Here is a 19,658-nt window from a genome sequence, read left to right on the forward strand (position 1 = left end):
TATATACCTTATCAATGTCGTCCGATGCCCTGACTGGGCCCAGATAGCTTGCAGCTTACCACATCGCACCTTAGGATTACACAGGCGGTCTGACCGAGTCACAGTCGCGACGGCCTCTCCCTCCACTAGCTATGATATTCCCCGTTATCATCACATATACTCGCCACGGACGGGTTCAAAGCCTCCTAGATGTCTTATTCCCCAATAAACAAACAACTACACAAAAGCGCCCAAATAGCTCATCACTGTATTGTTGGATATATGGCCCGATGATATGCCGAGCTTTGACATAGTTAACGTCGCGAAGCAAGGCAGTTCCGGAATCGCGGAGAGTCGCCTGAGAATGATGTGTCCAAATCATGACGATGTAATGAGACGTTAGCACTTGGATGGAGTATGCACGATACCTGGCAGAGTGGGTGACACAATCACCCACCGCTCAGCACATGCATAAACGACGTCCTCTCTTCATCACCTCAACCCACATGGCTGATTTACCACAAGGAGTCCCGCAGGATATTTGCAGTGTTAGAGTATACCAAGGGGTTTGACTAGGCCGAGCAGCAGCCGTGATGGTACATGTAGCGAAGGTAGACGTAGGTAGTATCTTAGATTATTCGAGGGGATCAATTGGTTCCTCACTTTGCCGGACGAGACTCGCACAGCAGGCAGAACACAGTCATCAGTAAATTGGAAGCCGTCTGAAACTGAGTCTGCAAAATGAAAAAAAATAAGGTCAAGAGCATCGTGGCGTTTCGCCGTCACTCGTACCCAGCAATTCACAACTGGGTTACTTCCGCTAGCGACCTTAACCCCCGTACATGGCCCCGATGTCGTTTTCTGATCCCCTTTTCACCGAGCCGAGGTTGTAGAACGATAGCCCGTGACTGCCTAAGCTTGAGGCAAGGAAAGATGAGTCACGAGCGTGCGCGGCAGCAGCCAAAGAGAGAGGTCGTCACGCTCATGCGTAGCAAGAACGGAAGTGTCCGAGTTTGGCGATCCAACCTGCTAACAAGTTGCTCTAACAGAGGCATCGGGTTTGCCTGAAAGTAAGGATCAATATGGACGCCACTGAGAGACCGGCTCATCACGAGACCGAGGCTCAGGCTTAAGCAACGTCGAGGCAGCCTGGCGATAGTGACGAGGAAGCCAGCAGCTACGACGATCACATCGATGAAGCTAGGCGAGTGATGGCTGCTAGTCTTGCCAGGGTAAGACTTCATCTGGTTGGCTGGGTACAGACCCGTAGACATATGCTAATGCTTTCGGAAGACACCTGTGTGGCTGAAGGTGGTGCAAACGGGAGACAGAAGCTAAGCCACAAGCTTGACATGTTTCTGGTCAGTGCGAGAGGGGGAGGCAGCCCGGGTTGTGGAATTGGGGAAGTCGGGGGTCGGGAAGGAGGTGGTATCCGAGGAGCCGGAATGGGTTCGATGGCGACAAAGGTAAGTTGATTTTTGAGGAATGGTGATGTTGTCAAAAGTGAGCTAACTGGCAGGATAGTCAGTTATCTTCAGTGGACTGTGGAAGCCAGGTTAGCCCGACATAGCAAAACTAGCCTGAAGGTGGACGTATTTCTGGGCCTTGCCTACATAAGTTAAGGAACCTAGGTCACCTGTAAGGTAATGAATGTGCAGGCATTACTTCGGATGGTGCCGACCGCGCAAGATGGAAAAGTTGAGAAGCAGTGGAAAGCGAGATGGAAAAGTCGATGGGCGCGGCTAAATGCCGGCTGACAAGTTGCAGATCCTCTTAGCCATCCCGCGGACAATCAGGGTCTTCCTTGACCGTTGGGGGGATACTAGCGCAGCGCCGCCAGCGCACAAGCCGAGGGGAGGTGAGCCCTGAGTGCTGTCACTGGCGGTGGGGAGCCACGGAATCCACTAAATTTAGAATTCCGACAGGACCCTGAGTCAACTTCTCCACGGAACGGAACCCGGCCGCCTGGGCCAAGGAATGGATCTGCGTCGCCCACGGAGAGATCTTGCACTCTGGGCGGCAGTGGGTCCAAAAGATGTCCTTCTTTTCGCCACCTGCCTTGTTTCGCGCATGCCTGTGCGCCTGTGTATGCACGCTGGACCTGATTTTCCCCTTTCTTTGCTTGCCGATTCACCCACTCTCGTCTAGGGTTCGGCATCGTCGTGCTGAATCTGGATCCCTGGGCTTGGGGACTCACCTCTCAAAATTCTCAGACGTATCCGTAGTCAGCATCCAGATGTCAATACTTCCTTAATGTAGGACAGTCATGTTTCGTGGCCCATGCAGCCGGGCATTACTCAGTGGAGTAGTGTGCAGTCGGCATGGATCCTGGACTCTGTCATCTGTGTGTCTGCCAAGTAACGGATACTGAACACATGTAAACGTTACTCTACGTCTCGCACTTTGGATTTTGTTCTAGGTAAAGTGAAGCTAGTCTACCCGAGTTCTCGGCCTGGTCCAGTGGGGAGCTAGTAGGCCATACAGCAGCGGATATGCCGGACTGCGCCGTCGGTCACGATGCACAATATTAGAGTAGAAAACATGGCACCCTGCAGTGGTGTCTCAATCAGGTACTAATGGCCAAGCATGGGGTCTCCTCGGAGCCGGACACAAGCTGCGGGTTGCACTTGGATGCCGCAAGAAAGTGCGGAAACAGAACTTGGATTCCTCATCGTATTCGTGAATAGTGGTCCTGATGTTCCGTACGATCTGGGAGGGTGGGAGGCCCCGAGGTGGTAGCTGGAAGCTACGTGCCGGAGCCACCGATACGTGCAGCGTTGGGTTGACCGGTGCGGAGTACGGATCTCACGCGGGTGAGACCCACAAGAGGTTCATTTGTAAGCATGGCCACACTCCCAATTTCTGAGGTATAGGTACCTAGTGTGAGTGAATACGGGTAGTCTCGGGTGGTGGGGCGGCAGTTCCGCGTTAGCTGTGGACTGTGGTCACGTAAGGTCTAAGGTGCTCCGTGCCCAGTGCTGCAACCTTTGCACAGCGCTGTGGCTTAACGCCGATCGCCAAGTCGGCGTCAGCCACACCAAGGAGTATTTGCATTGCTGATTGGTCAGCTTTATTGTGCCACTTCGCCCACAGTGTTGCGTTTGACAAATTGATGGCTAACAAACAATGGCCAATTTCTACGATTTAGCAACGCTGAAGGGCCCAAACAAAAGCAAAAGCTATGGAACCTACCTTAGGTACGGATATTCGTCTCCGATTCCTTTGGGCATCGGGCTGCTCAGAGGCGGGAGGGTAAACGAGGGCTGAATATCCCTGGATGACAGAGAAAACCTTAAGACATGGAGAAGCCGAAGACTGGGCCGCACCATGCACTTGGCTGCATGCAAGAGAAAAGATCGAGAATTTTTCTTTTCCCGCATTTTCCTGCAGGCTTGCACAGGCTCCTCCCACCACAGCCAGCTTGCCAACTTGTCAGGTCTCTCTCACACCTCTCGGCATCGGCACCATCGCTTCTCGGCCATCGCGGCATCGTTGTCAATCCCTGCATCAGACAAGTTTCCTCTCTCATTGTTAGTCGTTTGCCATAAGACTTGATTTGCTCTACACTTCTAAATCCTGAAGCTATACATGTAGACTTGTATTCAAAGATGCTACTGCGAACTTGACGGACTTAGTTCGGTGTGTCCCATGCGCACCCGCCAGGCGAGGCAAGCTGTGGTCAGTTTTGCGGATGAGTCAGTAGGATCTTGTTCTTTGAGTACACAGAATAGAGGAAAATTAGGGGTGACCAATCAGCCACTTTGCCATGCTCGCTCATCTCACTGCTCAACATGATGAGCTCGGGCAATGCAGTGAAGGACGCGCATGCATCTAAACGAAGCACAGCAGAGAGGAGTCGAGTTCCTGCGCTGATGATGCCGCGAAGTTCAGCTCATACAATGGGATGGAACCCCGACGAACATACCCCTCAGCACCACAGGGAGTGCTAGTTCTGGAGATACGTTTGCAGGTACAAATAAGCATGTATGCGACTAATCTTACAGACCGCGTGCCTCGCGATGTGCGACGCAAATCTCTTCATGCTTCTTTAACTTTCGGACACCGACGCACTGGGCCGTATTCGTGCAATTGAGACCCCCGAGAGTTCCAACGGCTGGACCTGCCGACGGATGAATTAGGCCCACCCCACGGCCGACGGAACGGGGGTCGAGACCGCTCTAGGTCTTCATAGACCCGGGTGGGGCACTCTTGACACGGCGACGCTGAGCATGATGGTAGCTGCAATAGACGCGACCTGGCAATCCAGAGCGATGAAGTATCATGTGAAGTTTGATACGAGAGGAATACGACGAAAGCCGGGGCACAACCCTCAGCTGACAATGGAAAAAAAGAGTCTGTAGCAGGGTGTTACGAGGCGTGATGAAGAGGGTCTCGTCCGAGTCACTTCCTTTGCAGCTAGGAATCGATATCCATTACGCCTAGAGCTGGCGCGGCTGCGGCTGCGGCTGCTGAGAGGAGTCATTGAGCAGACTCATCCGTCAGCTGGCATTGCCAGCATGACTGATTCGTGGCATTCATAGCCCCGTCTCTTCGGCGTTGCGCGTGGCGGGCAAGGACTCAGTTCAACGCCCCGGTTCAAGCCTGACAATGCGTGTATTCCCGCATCCCCTGGCAGCTTGGCACCGTGAGTGAGAAGTGCGGGACCGGTTCACAGTAGTTATGCGAGGAAATCCGCTCGGTCGGGGCCCGACGTGCAGGTGGGCAAGCCACATTGAAGATCGGCATGTGTGGCTGGAATATACCTCGGTATCTGTGAACCAGAAATGCTCTTTGGGGACCACCGGCCATGGGTGGCCTGTCTCTCTCGTGGTTGAGCCACTTCACTGAGACGAGAGCACGAGTCACAAGTTCAGAGCAAACACGCCTATCCGAGGACGCGGGGGTGTACATTATAGGGAGGCAGATATAGTGGACCGGAATGATGACCGAACGTGGTCGTCAAGAATGCATAGCAAACAGCACTGCCTGGCCACATCTCAGCTTGCAAGTTGCGGCGTGCTGCCAACGTCCTCACACCACTATTGCCATGCTAAATAACTGGTGGATACGTCGGACTATTACGAATAACAAAAGGCTAATGGCAGATCACCATGCTGTTCAAAGTGATGGCGGTCAGGCATGGCTCCTAGCAGTGCCGACGCATTCGAGCTGTTTTATGAGATGCGTTGCGAGAAAATAGATTATCACCTGAACAAAAGTTTTGCGGACTTGCAGTGATGCATAGCCGTAGCGTTGTAAGGTACCTAAGATAACGTGATTGGACGACGGAGGACAATTGTGCAAGCGAACCAAGATCCTGTTCCGTTGCTGTTTACTATGACGTTGGCTGTAAACTCTAAGTGGTTCTCATATTGAGCGTCAGTCAAACCTCATCTAGATGGATCGGTTAGTAGGTAAGGTTTGGAATGCTTACTTTCGCCAAAGCCGATACGTGCCAATGTGCCATGAGCAAGGCACGCAAGGTTAGGGACAGAGAGGGAGCCCGCCACCAGCCATCAGCCACCAGCCACCAGCCATCAGCCACCAGCCACCAGCCACATGATAGGTACGTTGAGGTGCTGTTGGGTTCACCAGCCTGGCCAGTTTGTTCTCCAATTACTAAGGTAAGGGCCACTGTGAGACCACGGGATATGACATCATCTGCGAGGTACGTCGTTCCAACGAGAAGAGGAACAAGTGGTAGCTTCTGAACATGAAACGTTGCGATCATTTGTCATCGACAGAGGATGTTAGTCAAGATGCCGATGAGAAAGATGTACCGTATTGTTGCACATTTTCGACGATGTAATGCAGTGTAGGCAAAAATATACCTGTATGGCGTCCGGTCCGTACCTTACCTTACTTGCCTATTCCCCCAGCTTTCTCGTAGAGCACTGCCGCACTGGAGTGCGCTCGAAGTGCGCGAATGGGAGATGGCGCATCGACAGGGGGGCCGATCGGGCATTCGTTCTACCCAGGTATGGAATCTCCGCTTCGTTTGTCGACAGCGTGTACCTGCAGACAACAACCACGAGGCCGAGGCCAGAGAGGAGGTGCACTGCATAATTAGAAAGCGCCAGTCCCTACGGACAAGTGAATTGACACATCGACACGTTTCGTGATTGGGTGGCTTATCTCGGCTTGAACAAGACGGACAGTTGCGCGCTGAACCGCTGGTGTGGCAGTGTGGCTGAGCCCGATGCCTTTGACCAATGAGTGCAGTGCACCTGTAGGATGGAAGTACCTATCCGCACAGGTGGTCTCGCTCTTTTTTTTCTGCACTCTTGTCTCGCGGGCCCTCGCTTCGCGGGGTTCTCCCCTTTGGACCGCGGGGCACGAGCGACATTCTCCCTCCGTCCTCCGAGGCTTCGCCGAAGAGAAATCCCAAGAAATGTTTTTTTGCCGTCCCTTCCCCCTCACCCATTGCATTTTAGAAAAACCGGCACAGACTGAGGTCATGGCATTTTCGCCTCGAACCCTTGTTCCCTGTCTGGCCGCGCCCACCAAACACTCCCATCACACCCACATGAACAACCATGATCCAGCCCGACAGGACCCTTCCAAACATGCAGCCTTCGTGGGGCCACGGCATGGTACAAGCGACCGGTGCAGCGAGCATGGAAGCGATCTTCGTCCCCCCTCACTCTTCCCTGAACCGGTCCGCCCACCCTTGACCATCGGCGTTTGCCCGCCCGGGTGGGCTGGCACAGCCGGAAACTGCGCAGTCACGTAGTGAAGGAGCTTCGGTAAGGATGCTGCTGTGGGTTCTTGGATGACATCCATCGCTGGCAGGCCAAAATCTCGGATAATAGTCATTGCCATTGCATGTTATAAGTGTCAGTGCTTGATCACATACTGTGTAGAGGTCAGGTTATCGCAACCAGGTGTGGGCATGTCTACCTCAGGTAGGTGCCTACAAGATATGGTACTAGGTAAGATGTATACTCCGTCCGGATATGCATACACTACTTGGGAAAGGAGCTTGGAACTGGAGATTCTTATCTAAATTCTCCCCACCTTGTGTCGGTCACCTTGAACGAGGAAATGGTCGCTGACGATCAATCGCCTGTGAGAGATAAAGCCTGCAAGCACAGTGACGGATGGCCCGTGTTGGTCCAGGAATAAGATGCATCCGTGTGGCATCATCGAGGGACTCTGGGATATGTAATGCATAGTTGTAACGTGGTAAAGGTGTGCATACCTACGCATTGTGTGCGTTCCAGCATGTCATCGGGTGGGCCCACCGGGCACCCCATCGACCCTTTCCACTCTCCTCACAGTGACACAGTAAGTTCTGCACCGCGGGAATCTACGACCAAATGTGGGAGGTATCGACTAAGGTCCTGCGCCTTGGGTACGGAGAGTACCATACCTAATACTGCCACTGCGTAAGTATGAGCCTGTGAGGTAGGTAGGTTACGTAGGTAAGCCTCTCCGATACAATAAGGTAGGTTCGGTTCTCTCAAATCCATACCTGCACAGGAGTGACAGGATACAGAGTTAGGTGGCTTAGGTGATTAGATACCGGTTCTTACTAAGGTAAGGTATGTGCCATGGCGGGGAGCTTTGAGACCTCAGTGGTCCCGACACTTCGCCCTACGTCACTCCACCAGCCATCGACGGGATTATCGATGTCGTTCCGTCGCCAGAATGGAGTCCACCTACGTCTTGATCGCTGTTTCTCATGACCCTTTGAGTGCAACCACCCGCTCAGCGCAGCATCAAGCGCAAGCCTAGCCAACAACCTGCCTAGTCTTGAGTGTCCTGTCTGCGAGCCTGCGAAGGGGTCCTTGGGGGTGAAATCGAACGAGAGCAAAGTCTGTCTCATCGATTTTACTTCCGTGCTATCTCCCGCCTCGCATCTTCCCGCCTTGTCCGTCTCGCTCAACCCACTGTGCGTGAGTGCCACGACCAATGTTTGTCTATGGTACGGAGTATGCTCACTCATCATTTGTTAAGTTGAGGGTCCAAGCTGGCGAAATCAATCGTATGCGGTGCTGCGGACAATATACTTGTTGGGTGAATGACAATGATCCCAACCCCAAGAAACTTCCAGAGGTTTCGAGCAGGGCCCTCGTCACCTCCATTGCACCGCTGTACCTACCTTACGCTGCCTCACGCTGCATTGCAAATGCAAATTGGTGGTCTATTGCCCACACTCGCTTTCTGCGTATCTACCTTACCTACCTTGCTCCGCCTTACTGCGTGCGCACCACACTGGGCCATGGCTGTTCTCGATCTGTCTTTCCATCATGTGACTCAGTTTACATCCGCGTCAGCTGTTTAGTAGTCCGTTGTTGGGAGCACACTATTCCGTCTGCCTGCGGCCAATTCAGCGACGTCCCGCTGGTTCCTTCTGCGTTAACTCCGGATGATTCGGTTGTCGACCTCGGCGCACTTCCTTTGCTGCCTTTTACTACTCCGTGCATTGCTCACATGATGTGCATCCAAAGGCCAAGGTAGGGAAATGTCAGCCAGTACCTAGGTATGAATTACGAATATACGCCTTGCCTAGATTCGAGGGCAATGCCGAGAGAGCCTTTCTCGCGCTTTTTGCTTGCCCCATGCGTGTCACATTGCAAGTGCATTATTCAAGCAACTGCTTGCTCGCTAGGCTGCTTAATGGAGACAAAAACTCAAAACCCCCGGTTGGGCTGTTGTCGGTCTTGAGGGTTCCTCGACCTTCTAGCAAATGGAATCGAGGAAAAAAAAAATGCAAGGACTCATACCGCATGTTCTTGGTCGACTTGGTCATCATCCCACACGCCTAAAAAAAATTTCTCCCTGTCCCCCCCCCCCCTTCCGGGCCCTCCCCTTCCTGCATCCAGACCTTAAGGTGTTCTCCCCGGTCCCGATCCCTAGGTCCCCCTGTAACCCTGCTCTACTTACCACACTGATCCCATCCCCGGGACCGCCAACACAACTTGTCCAAGCCTCGGGTCCTCCACCCGGTACCTCCGCTCTTCGTCCGCGTTGCGAGGAGCGGTACGTACCTACAGCGCGCTACCTTACCGCACACCCTGGCCCCTCCATTCTAAGGTACCTAAGCCCCATAACCCTCTGGTGTACGTACCTGGCCAGCTACCTCATTGCAAGTCCCCTACGTAGCTACCAACCCGCTGCCTCTCTTTACCTTAGTCTTTCCATCCTTATAAGTCATCGTCCCTCCATGGTTTGCCACTCACTTTACCTCTCCTACCATCACACCTACAAAATATCCAAACTTCTTAACTACCACACCATGCTGTTGACTCGACCCACTGCTTCACAATCAATCCAGCAACATCAGCAACAGCAACAATACCAACAACATCACTCCGACTTACACCACCAGTATCAGACACAATCACAGCAATTCTATCCTCACTCGATCGATTTTGACCTCGAAGCCTCCTTTGACGACACTGCTCCCGACCTCACCTCGTCGAGTATTACCTCGTCTCCGCTCTCGACTCAATCTTTCCTCCCCTCCCATTATTCTCTGGCAAATAACTCGGCAAGCCTTGCAAGCTACGACTCGTCCCACCTGGCCGTCCCAAGACGATCGGCGACAAGCACTTCAGGCTTCGAAGACTCTGCCTTGAACCACAATAATCAGCATAACCTCATGCAGTCAGACGCTTGGATTCTCGGGAATCAGTACGCTCCCAAGACCGTTGGTCGACTACCTCATCAGCGGGAGTCATCTTTGTCTTCGCTCGGTTCAGCCGGTCCCGCGTCACCCTTCAGTCACAGCACAACGAATCCCCAAATCGCGGTTACAGATTCAACACCCGACGGTCTGTACGACATGCAGACCCACGACGGTAATGCTTTCTACCAGCTGTCCAACAAGTCAATGGCGGTGTCTCACGACAACATGTATCCCAACTACAACGGATTGCAGAATATATCGTCGGATATGGCTGGCTACGCCTCAGCTTTGAATGTTCAAAGACCACGATCTGACCGTGGGTTATTACCTGCGCCTGAACTCTCTATGGCTGGTAGCAGATCCCACCCAAATTCTGTGGCAAGCTCCATTGCTGGGGACTCACCCGCAACACCATCACATCTCGAGCACGAAGATGATAGGCGGCGGAAAGCTGGTAAGCAATCTTCCATACAAATGCCATTGAATATAGGCTTACTCAATACTTTCGACACAGTCTTCAGCAACGTACCCAAGCTAGACCGCACAATGACAGACATCTATAATGATGAACTATATAGCCCCAACTTCACCATTACCTCGGCAGCTCCGGCCCAAAACCAGATGGCTGTATCCCCTAGCAATGACGTGTTCGCGCAACGACTTAGCGCTGCAAACAATCAGCACCTGAGTGCAGCACAGTCGCCAGTCTCTAGTGTGTCACGCGACCGTTCGCCATTCCGTCAGGGCTCACCGTTGGCACCGATGCCTAGTCATGACTTTGGTGGAGGTGTCCAGGCCTCTCGCCTACGATTCAACTCGGCCCACCAAATTCGGGAACAGAAGAAGGCGGAGCAAGATGCACAAATCATGCGACAACAAATGTCCGTAAAGTCGGAGCCGGAGACCCCTAAAACCATCTCCCCAAAGGACGCCATGCTCGAGTTCCACGACGGCGATGCTGAATCATCATTTTCACTCTTTCCATCCCAGGAGACGGTGGATTTTGAAGACATTGCAAAGGCAGTGGTCACGCAAGACCAGCAGGTCAATTTTGCCAGGTCTGCTATACAAAATGGGGCAACGTTCCCTTATATGCCCGCTCAGCTTCAGACCGCTGTCCACATTCCGCAGCAGTACCCGTTCATTGCCCATCCACGACAGTCTCATGAGCAGATTCCTCGACTTAGCTCTGCCGAGTCAAGCACTGGGGGATCTGATGCTACTTCGACTTCAAATGCGGCACCGATATCCAAGCCTGTGGGTGCTACCGCTGACGGCGGCACTTACACTTGCACATACCACGGCTGCACCATGCGATTCGAAACCCCTGCTTTGCTGCAAAAGCACAAGCGCGAGGGGCATCGGCAGACTCAGGGTATTGGGGGGCCTAGAAGGCCTGAAGCAGTTGCCACATCCCCCGACAGCATGCTTAACAGTCAAGCCGGACCTCACCGCTGCGATCGCATCAATCCTAGCACGGGCAAACCGTGCCACACAATCTTTTCACGCCCGTACGACTTGACTCGTCACGAGGATACTATTCACAATGCGCGGAAGCAAAAGGTGCGCTGTAATCTTTGCACCGAGGAGAAGACGTTTAGCCGTGCCGATGCGCTCACGCGACACTACCGAGTCTGTCATCCGGATGTTGAATTCCCAGGCAAGCACCGACGCCGAGGGCATAATGTCTGAATGCGCCACGTCGTACACTGGCAATAACACATAGCTCGGATGGTTTCTTCTTCGCGGTGTCTTTGCACCGGCAACAGCATGCGTCGTCTCCGAACATGAGGAGCAAGTCAGGGATGCGGGGAGGTCGGGCGAATCAACAAGGGTGGAAATTCAGGGTCCTCGATGGTGCAGTAAGGGTCGTGCAACATGACATCACATAGTCCGTGCACAGCGACCCTGACGATCCATATGACCCGCAATGACATCATTTTCCGCTCTCATTCCCAACTAGGTTCATATTGCCAGACGTCGTGCAACTTGCCCGACTCCACTCAACGACATCATCATGAGCCTTGGCATCATCATCCACCTTCGCCTGAGTCCGTCAAATCGGGAATTGATGGGACGTGCTGGGAAGGATGGATGATCATGACGCTACATCACCTACGTCCCTGCCACAGGCTTCTTCCCATTTGAGCGATATGGACGGCCCCGACCAGCCCCGATTCAAAACTTGTGGTACTCTACCCATATGATGCAATCTATGGCACTTGAGTATGGATCTGTCCGGGACTTGTGCATCTTGACCGTCTCGAGCAGTAGCGTTCCTTTTTCAACTTTTAATTTACTTGATTCTTGCGATGATTTTGGGATTGGCGGATAAGGAGCAAGTTTTTCACATCTCTCATTCTCCTAGAAGGCGATTACGCATGAAATATTGTACATTATGGTATCATGGTCCAAGTCGAGACCGCAAGGCTAGATAAAAAAAAAGGGTGGGAAGGGAATGGGACGCCCAAGGGCACGCAGGCGTCGTTGGTTTTTACGAATGTGATGATGAGGGAGGAATGATGCATTATAGAAGTATTAATATGTACAACACCATCCCCACGATGATTCCGTGCCCCTCTTTGACCTCACCAGTGAGTGTTACGGTATAAACGGCCGCTAATTGGTTGAAAATATCAGAGATGGATTGCAGACTATGTTCCTTCACGACGATGCTCAGCTCAGATATACACTTTCTATAAAGGCATGCACTGTGTTTTACAACTTGAACATCAATTCGCCAGCTCTAAGGTGAAGTTTCAAAGTCTAGTTATCTATTCAGCAACTAGGTCTATATGGTTGATGCTAGTCCCTACAGCTCCTTCTTTTACTCCAGTACCCATAGGTAGACAGACAAGGCACCAATGATATCTGGCACGCATGTTCAATGGTCGGCTCCTGCTGTGTGCCCTAGCCATCTTACGCCGCTTCCTCGCCCAAGACGGCTGCGCGAGCGGTCTGGTAGAGAGGGGTGATATCCGTCCATTTCTGGAACTAAATTGAATCCAAGTTAGCTGCCTATGTCACATTCATCTACTTGGGTGCCACGTTTCCACCGTCCACAAATATCCACTTACCTGATACCAGCCCTGAGCTGAGAGCACCTCGAGGCCAGGGATGGTCTCCCACCCGGCGTCCTCGGCCAATTGCATCAGTGGTGTATGACGAGGCTGGTAGGCCATCTCAAGAAGGACGCGTTTCCTAGCGACTGTCGTGTCTTGACGCAATACCGCCATGAGAGTTTCTCGGAGCGAGGGATCAACTGGCTTGTCGGCAGGGATCGTGCTGATCATAACGGTAGGCGAGGATGCTAGTGCAGGAACTTCGCTGGCATTCTTGAGAGCTTCGATGCGATAATCTGAGGGGAACGACGCCTTCAGGGCTTCCAGATTGCCACTGTTGCGTGCTAGAGCGTAGATAGGCCCGAAGCCAAGTGCGTGCAATGCGAAGATGGCAGCTCTTGTTGTTCCACCTGAGCCAATAACGATGGCAGAAGACTGAACGTCTTCTGTCGATTGGGACGAAACACCTGCCGACTGAAGAGAGTGAACCATACCTGACCAGTCAGTATTGTCACCGATGAGCTTAGCCGTGTCTCCGCCGGTTGATACTGGGATGATGGTGTTGACAGCGCCAATGATGCGAGCAGCCTCCGAGACTTCGTCAATTTCTTTCATGATGTCGAGCTTGAGCGGGATTGTGACGGAAGCGCCGCCAAAGTCGGGAGCTCGGATCAACTCGCGTACATCGGCTGTGTCAGTCGTTTCTTTGCGCAGGTAATGGTGCGGCAATCCGACCAGATCGAACAGAGTATTGTGCAGAGCAGGTGATCTCGATGCTGCGATGGGGCTACCGAAAAGATAGTAGGTTTGCGGGTTGATGTCACCAAGCAACGCCAAAGCTTGCCGGATCTCAGCCGCGGACAACTGCCCCGGGGCTGCTTTGAATGGCAAACTGGGATGGGAGACGGGGGTGAGGCAGCCGTTCAGGACACGGCTGAGCTTTCCAGCTTGCCCCATGTTCAGCGCAATGATCGGGACTTTGTGCGAAGACAACATCTCCAACTTGAATTGGGCTAGGTCATAGTTGTCTTCGATTCGTTTGGCGACACCGACCAACTTGATCACGTCACCCCATTGAAGGGCCTTGTTGTAGAAGGGGATCCAAGAACCATTCTTCCAAGATAAGTTGCCCTGGGGATCATGGTGGGAGGCAATGATACGCGCAGGTCCCTTGTTCTCCACAACTGCTCGAATGACTCGCTCTGGAAGAGTCATCTCGACATCGATGAACTCAACCCCCATGCGAATTGCCTTTTGGTACAGACCAAGGGCTTGATCATGGGCGTCATCAGGGAACTTTCCGCCCTGAGACAGTGTGCGCAGAGTGAAGATAATGGGCACGTCTGCCACCGATCTAAGAAGCGCAACCTGGTGTGCAACGAACTCCTCAGAATAGTCCTGGAGCAAGTCCACGCGGAGCTCCACGGCGTCAGAACCGACCACAACAGCCGGTATCAGAGTGAGAGCTGACGCAACCTCTGGTATCGTAAGGGAAACAAAGAAACTGGGATTCTTCGCCAGTGCCTTATTGACTTGTATCTGCTCTCCGCACAGAACATTGACGAAGCGGCGAAAGTCTAGCGGCGGCTCCCGTGTGGCCAATGTTCCTGGAGGATGAGGGCTGAAGTACTCAAAGTTGCTGCACTGCTCGAAGAAGGGCTTCCGGCGCCAGTAGACATCTTCAATGTCTTCTCTGTAGGCCGGTCTTGATTTGTCCTGTAGAAGGTAGTCGACGACTTCCTTGGTATTACGGTGGACGAGTAACACAGTGCCGTTGTTCTGGCAATGAGCAACAAGCAGTTTCCGAGCTTCAGGAGTCTCTACAATGCCGCCGCCGCATGAGAAAATATACCCGTGGCTCTGTTTCTCCAGGACATCCCGGAGAAGCTCAAGCTCGTCGCTTCTGAAGCCTGCCCATCCTTTGGAACCTCTGATCATCTCCGGAATTGTCATGCCTGACCGCCGTTCCAGCTCCTCGTCTAAGTCGATAAAAGGCCTCTTGAGTGTCGCGGCCATCCATCTTCCCGCAGTCGTCTTGCCTGCGCCACGCATACCAATAATGACAACAGACTTATCCTTACGAGATCTTGTGGGAAGTCCCGTAGCCACTGACTTGGGGTGCTCGTCAATGCCGTCAAGCTCAATGTTGAAGAACTGCGACATGGTGTCCCACCAACCTGGCCATGTCTTGCCAGTGCATTCCCTCTCAAGAATCGTCACAGGCTTGGGGGATACCACTGAAAGAACGCTGAAGCTCATGGCGACGCGGTGATCGTCGTAGCAATAAATACTTTCGGTAGGCTGCTGAAGCCCCTGCACGGCGCGGCCGGTGACGATGATCCCGTCGTCAAATTCGTCGGTCTCAACGCCAAACTTGGCTAGTTGCTCGCGCATTGCTCCGATGCGATTGCATTCTTTCACGCGTTGATTGGCGATGCCGCTTATCTTGGTTGTTCCGGATGCCGCAGCTGCTAGGACGGAGGCTGTGAGAAAAGCGTCTGTCATAGGTTCCATATCGACATGCTCAATCGCCTTGAGACCGCCAATGGGCGGGCCTGTGACAGTTGTCGAAGTTCCAGTCTGCTCGACCGTGCATCCCATAGGTCTCAGCACGTCAACAGCAAACCGAGAGTCGCCCTGAAGTGACTCTGAACCAATGTTGGGCACAGTACAGGTGGTGCCGGTAATGGCTGCAATAGCCAGGGGGTATGTTGCGGAACTGGCATCACTCTCCACGACGTACTCGGCTGGGTTTTGGTACACCGCCTTCGGAATGTGGTAAGTATTGGGCTCCGTTGTCGATTTCGTGACGTTCACGCCGAAGGTCCGCATCATCGAGACGGTCATATCAATGTAAAATTGTGATATGGGCTTTCCGCCTACGAGTCGCAGGGTGACTGGATTTTTCGCGTAAGGTGCAGCCATCAGAATTGACGACACATACTGCGATGAGATAGTAGCGGCCAATTCTATGACACCGCCCTCAAAGCCATTGGCAGCATCCACCTGGAGAGGAAGGCTCTTCTCTTGCCCGAGGTACTTGATTCCCAACCCATTGGCCCTGAGAGCATCGACCAGAGGACCAATTGGACGAACTTTCATGCGAGCGTTGCCGGTAAGTACTGTGGAAGACACTCCGGACGGCGCACAAAGAGCCACAACAGTCGTCAGGAATCGAGATGCGGTACCAGCGTTGCCAAGGTACAACGCCTCTTTGCTAGCATTGAGCTCGCCGCCTTTGCCTTTGACAGCCAGCACCTCCCCGGCATCTTCCCAGGCGTATGTTGCTCCCCCAAGCTGAGCAATGGCTGACAACATGTACTCTGTATCGTCAGAATGCAGCAGGTTCGTGATCCGGCACGTTCCCTGCCCGAGAGCGGCGAGAACGAGGGCGCGGTTGGAAATAGACTTGGAGCCGGGGGGCGTGACTATGGTGCTGTGAGACTTCGGCATGCCAGGTATGACCTGAGTTGCCGATGATAGGACTACCCTGATGACGTGGTCTTGGACTACGCTGGCTTTTAGTTCGTGGGTCTTTCCGATGGCGGAGAGGAGCACAATCTTCTTTTTGGCTCCATCATTCTTCTTGTCAACCGCCATTTTCTCCAACAGCACGTCAACGGGGCACTTCTTGCCTGCTGTCAGCTTGATAACCTTCTTGTCGTGTACCGAGATGGGAAGCTCGTAGCTCGCAATGCACTTGACAAGTCGTGCTACAGCGCCAGGACGAAGCACGCCAAGGAAGCGGGCCAGTTCTGCCTCCTTGACCATGCCAATAGCGACAGCCTCTCCATGAAGAAGCTGAGGTGTCAACAGGGCTTCGTAGGCGTGACCAATAGAATGTCCGAAGTTGAGCAGATTTCTTAAGCCACCTTCTCTTTCATCGCTGGAGACAACTTCAGCTTTGACTGAAGCAGAGCCAAGGACAATTCGCTTGAGAATGTCTCGAATGGGTGAAAGTCTCTTTTCTCCCTGGGACTTGACAGCAGCCAGTATAGCGGGTGCGTTGGTCTCGAGTGCGGTGAACTCATCCTCGCTCCAGATGGCGGCCGTCTTGATGACCTCGGCCATGCCATTGATGAACTCCCTCGCTGGCAGCGTCTCGAGGAAGCTCAGGTCGATATAAATACGGAACGGTTGCCAGAAAGCACCGATAAGGTTCTTGCCCATTGGAGTGTCAATGGCAGTCTTGCCACCAATGGATGAGTCAACCATAGACAACAGCGTCGTCGGCACCTGTACAAAGCGAATGCCCCGCATGAAAGTGGCAGCGACATAGCCGATCATGTCGCCAATGACACCGCCGCCCAGAGCAATGATAACCGTGTCCCTCGTGCATTTTTGCAACAACATCCAATCTTCAATGTCTGCCTTGGTCTGGCGGCTCTTTGAAGCTTCGCCGGGCGGGATTGCGTACGTGAGCAGTCTTGCCGAAGCAGGCGCGGCGGCTTCAAAGACCTTCTGAAAAGGCGGGACGTAAGTATCGAAGAGGTTCGTGTCGGTTATAAGGGCGTAGGTCGATGATTTGAGATGATGGAGGAGATCCTGAGTCACGAAGTCAAGCCAGATGCCGTGATCAACGACAATATCGTCTTTGCCCAGGATCGTGATCCGGGTCGGGCCTGAGCCCGAATCTGGGCCATTGACCAAGCCCATGATCGATGGCAGCAGATGTGAGGGTGGAAAGTCGTTATTTACTTAGAGCTCTTGCACATCGGGTTGGTCTCTGTCGTGGAGTTTGCAACGGTAAGTGAATTGAATACGTTAAATGTGCAAAGACTCGCGGGTGCGCCTACCTCATGTGGGCGTAGGGCGGTGCATGGAGCCAGTGACTCTTCCCAAGAAGACTCACCTTTTTTTTTTTTTTTTTTTTTACGACATCGGACAAGGACAATTGGCGGGGGCGGGGATGGCACGAGCAGGGATCAGGAACGGCTCTTTTATTGCGGCTTAGTGGATTCAGATGCCGCCTATACCGGAGCTGCCGAAAGAGTATGACTCTGCGGTGGTTCTCCTTGGATGGTATTTTTGAAGCCCCGGGGTCTGAGCACTCAGACTTCCTCAGAGCACGGAGACGACAGGGTCCACAGAAGTCGCTGGTGTGCATTTTGCCGAAGTGGCCAGCCACGTGTGGCTGGCCCGGACCTGTCTGTGGCGCTTTTCAGCGACCTTAATAAGCGAGGGCAGGTTACTTAAAAAGAGATATTTATTTAAGAGATAAAAAAACCTTTATAAAATAAATAAGGGCCTCCCCCAACGAAGCAATCCGCCAGGGCCGTACTATATATTATATTTATTTAGTTAAAAAACGCTTTTTTTATTATTTATTATTATTATTAAATTATTTACTTTAAATTTATATTATTAAGATACTAAGATATTTAAAAACTATTAACTTTTAGGGCTTTTTTAATAATTAGAAGTTCGATTTTATAAGTATTTTTTATATTACTTAGCTTATTATTAATAAGTAACTAAAGAGTAGCTTATTTTTTTAAATTAAATAACAGTTTTTAAATTGAAATTATTTATTTATTTTTAATTCTGTTTTTATAATCGCTCAGGTAGTTCTTAATATTAGTTATATAGTATTAATATATAATATTAATAAATACTCTTATTATTTTATTAAACTATTTTTTATAATTTGTTTTTATTTTTTTAACTTTTTTATAAAGTTTATAACTATAAGTTAATAGCGATATTAAGCACTAATACTACTACTTTATAAACTTATTTTATACCTAACTAAAATTAAAATTATTATATTATATTAAGTACGTATTTATAATATATTATATAATAGATTTTTTTAATTTTATAAGTATAAAAGGCCTCTAGCTATTATAATAATTTACTAGGAGCAATTATTAATAAAAGTATAATTATCTTTTTTATAATAACCGCCTACTTATTACTACTTTATTAATAACTAAAAATAGGGCGCTATTAAGTATAAAGCGCCCTAAGTTTATAATATAAACCTAAAATAATAGCTTTTATATTTAAATGATAATAGGTTACATTTAAAATATAAAACTTAATAAATAGAGCTAAGCTTATTAAGTTAAGTAAGATAATTTATATTATAATATATATTATTTATAATATTAAATAATAGAATTATTATAATAAAATAAATAATTTAAAATTTAAAGACTTAAGATATAGAGAGATATAAGATAAGAGGAGGATATAAAAAAGGATTCATTTATTATTTAATAACTCGATCTCGTTAATAAATAGATCTCTTATATTTATTTTAAAGGTATTAAGGTTTTATAAAGTATATTAATACGTCGGGGTATTTAATATTATATTTAAAGATATTTATAGTATATTAGTTATACTATAAATAATCTAATATAACGTGGTTAAAAGTTTAAAACTATAGTAGTATAATTTTAAATAGCTCTAATTTTAATAATATTATTATATACTGTTTATAATTATAACTAAATAATTAACTTTATAAGCCGTTTACTTACTTAAGTATTATATTATATAACTTTTAAAATAAGTAGTTAATAATACGGCTGGATATATAGGGTGCCTTTTTAATAAAAGCTTTATAGATATTATAAAGTATTATTATAATTTTTAATTTAATAAAATACGTATATATTAGTATATACTACTAAAAACTATATATAAAAATATACTTATATAGAGTAAGCTTTTTATATACGTAGTATGTAAAATAAAATAAAACTAAATAAGTACTTAATAATACTATTTGGTTTTATTAATACTTTAATAACCTTTAAAACTATATTAATACGGTGCTTAAAAAGATTATTTACTTTTTATTCTACCTTTACTACTCGCTCGGGCAGTTCTCGATATCGGTTATATAGTATTAGTATATAGTACTAGTAGGTACTCCCACTATCTCGTTAAACTATTAAAAAAAGATTATAAATAGTTTTTATATAATGTATTTAGATAATATCCTAAATTTTTTAAAATAGAGTTTTTATATT

The 19,658-nt window shown here is 49.8% G+C and overlaps 2 protein-coding genes across 2 annotated transcripts; one reads left to right on the top strand and one right to left on the bottom strand.

The window, feature by feature from the left end:
• Positions 1-8,803: 8,803 nt before the first annotated feature.
• On the top strand, positions 8,804-12,177 carry HER10_EVM0000114 (uncharacterized protein). The gene is made up of 2 exons (XM_035469909.1): positions 8,804-10,067; positions 10,128-12,177. The coding sequence occupies exons 1-2, from the start codon at positions 9,149-9,151 to the stop codon at positions 11,303-11,305; spliced, it is 2,097 nt and encodes a 698-aa protein (XP_035328720.1). The 5' UTR covers positions 8,804-9,148; the 3' UTR covers positions 11,306-12,177.
• Positions 12,178-12,364: 187 nt separating this feature from the next.
• HER10_EVM0000189 (pentafunctional AROM polypeptide) lies at positions 12,365-17,551 on the bottom strand. Its single transcript, XM_035469983.1, has 2 exons — positions 12,691-17,551; positions 12,365-12,607 (listed from the first exon to the last, which is right to left on the bottom strand). Exons 1-2 carry the CDS (start codon positions 17,329-17,331, stop codon positions 12,533-12,535), a joined length of 4,716 nt encoding a protein of 1,571 aa, XP_035328729.1. The 5' UTR covers positions 17,332-17,551; the 3' UTR covers positions 12,365-12,532.
• Positions 17,552-19,658: the final 2,107 nt, after the last annotated feature.

Source organism: Colletotrichum scovillei (assembly GCF_011075155.1).
Source record: "Colletotrichum scovillei strain TJNH1 chromosome Unknown Contig00009, whole genome shotgun sequence".
Classification (NCBI taxonomy): domain Eukaryota; kingdom Fungi; phylum Ascomycota; class Sordariomycetes; order Glomerellales; family Glomerellaceae; genus Colletotrichum; species Colletotrichum scovillei.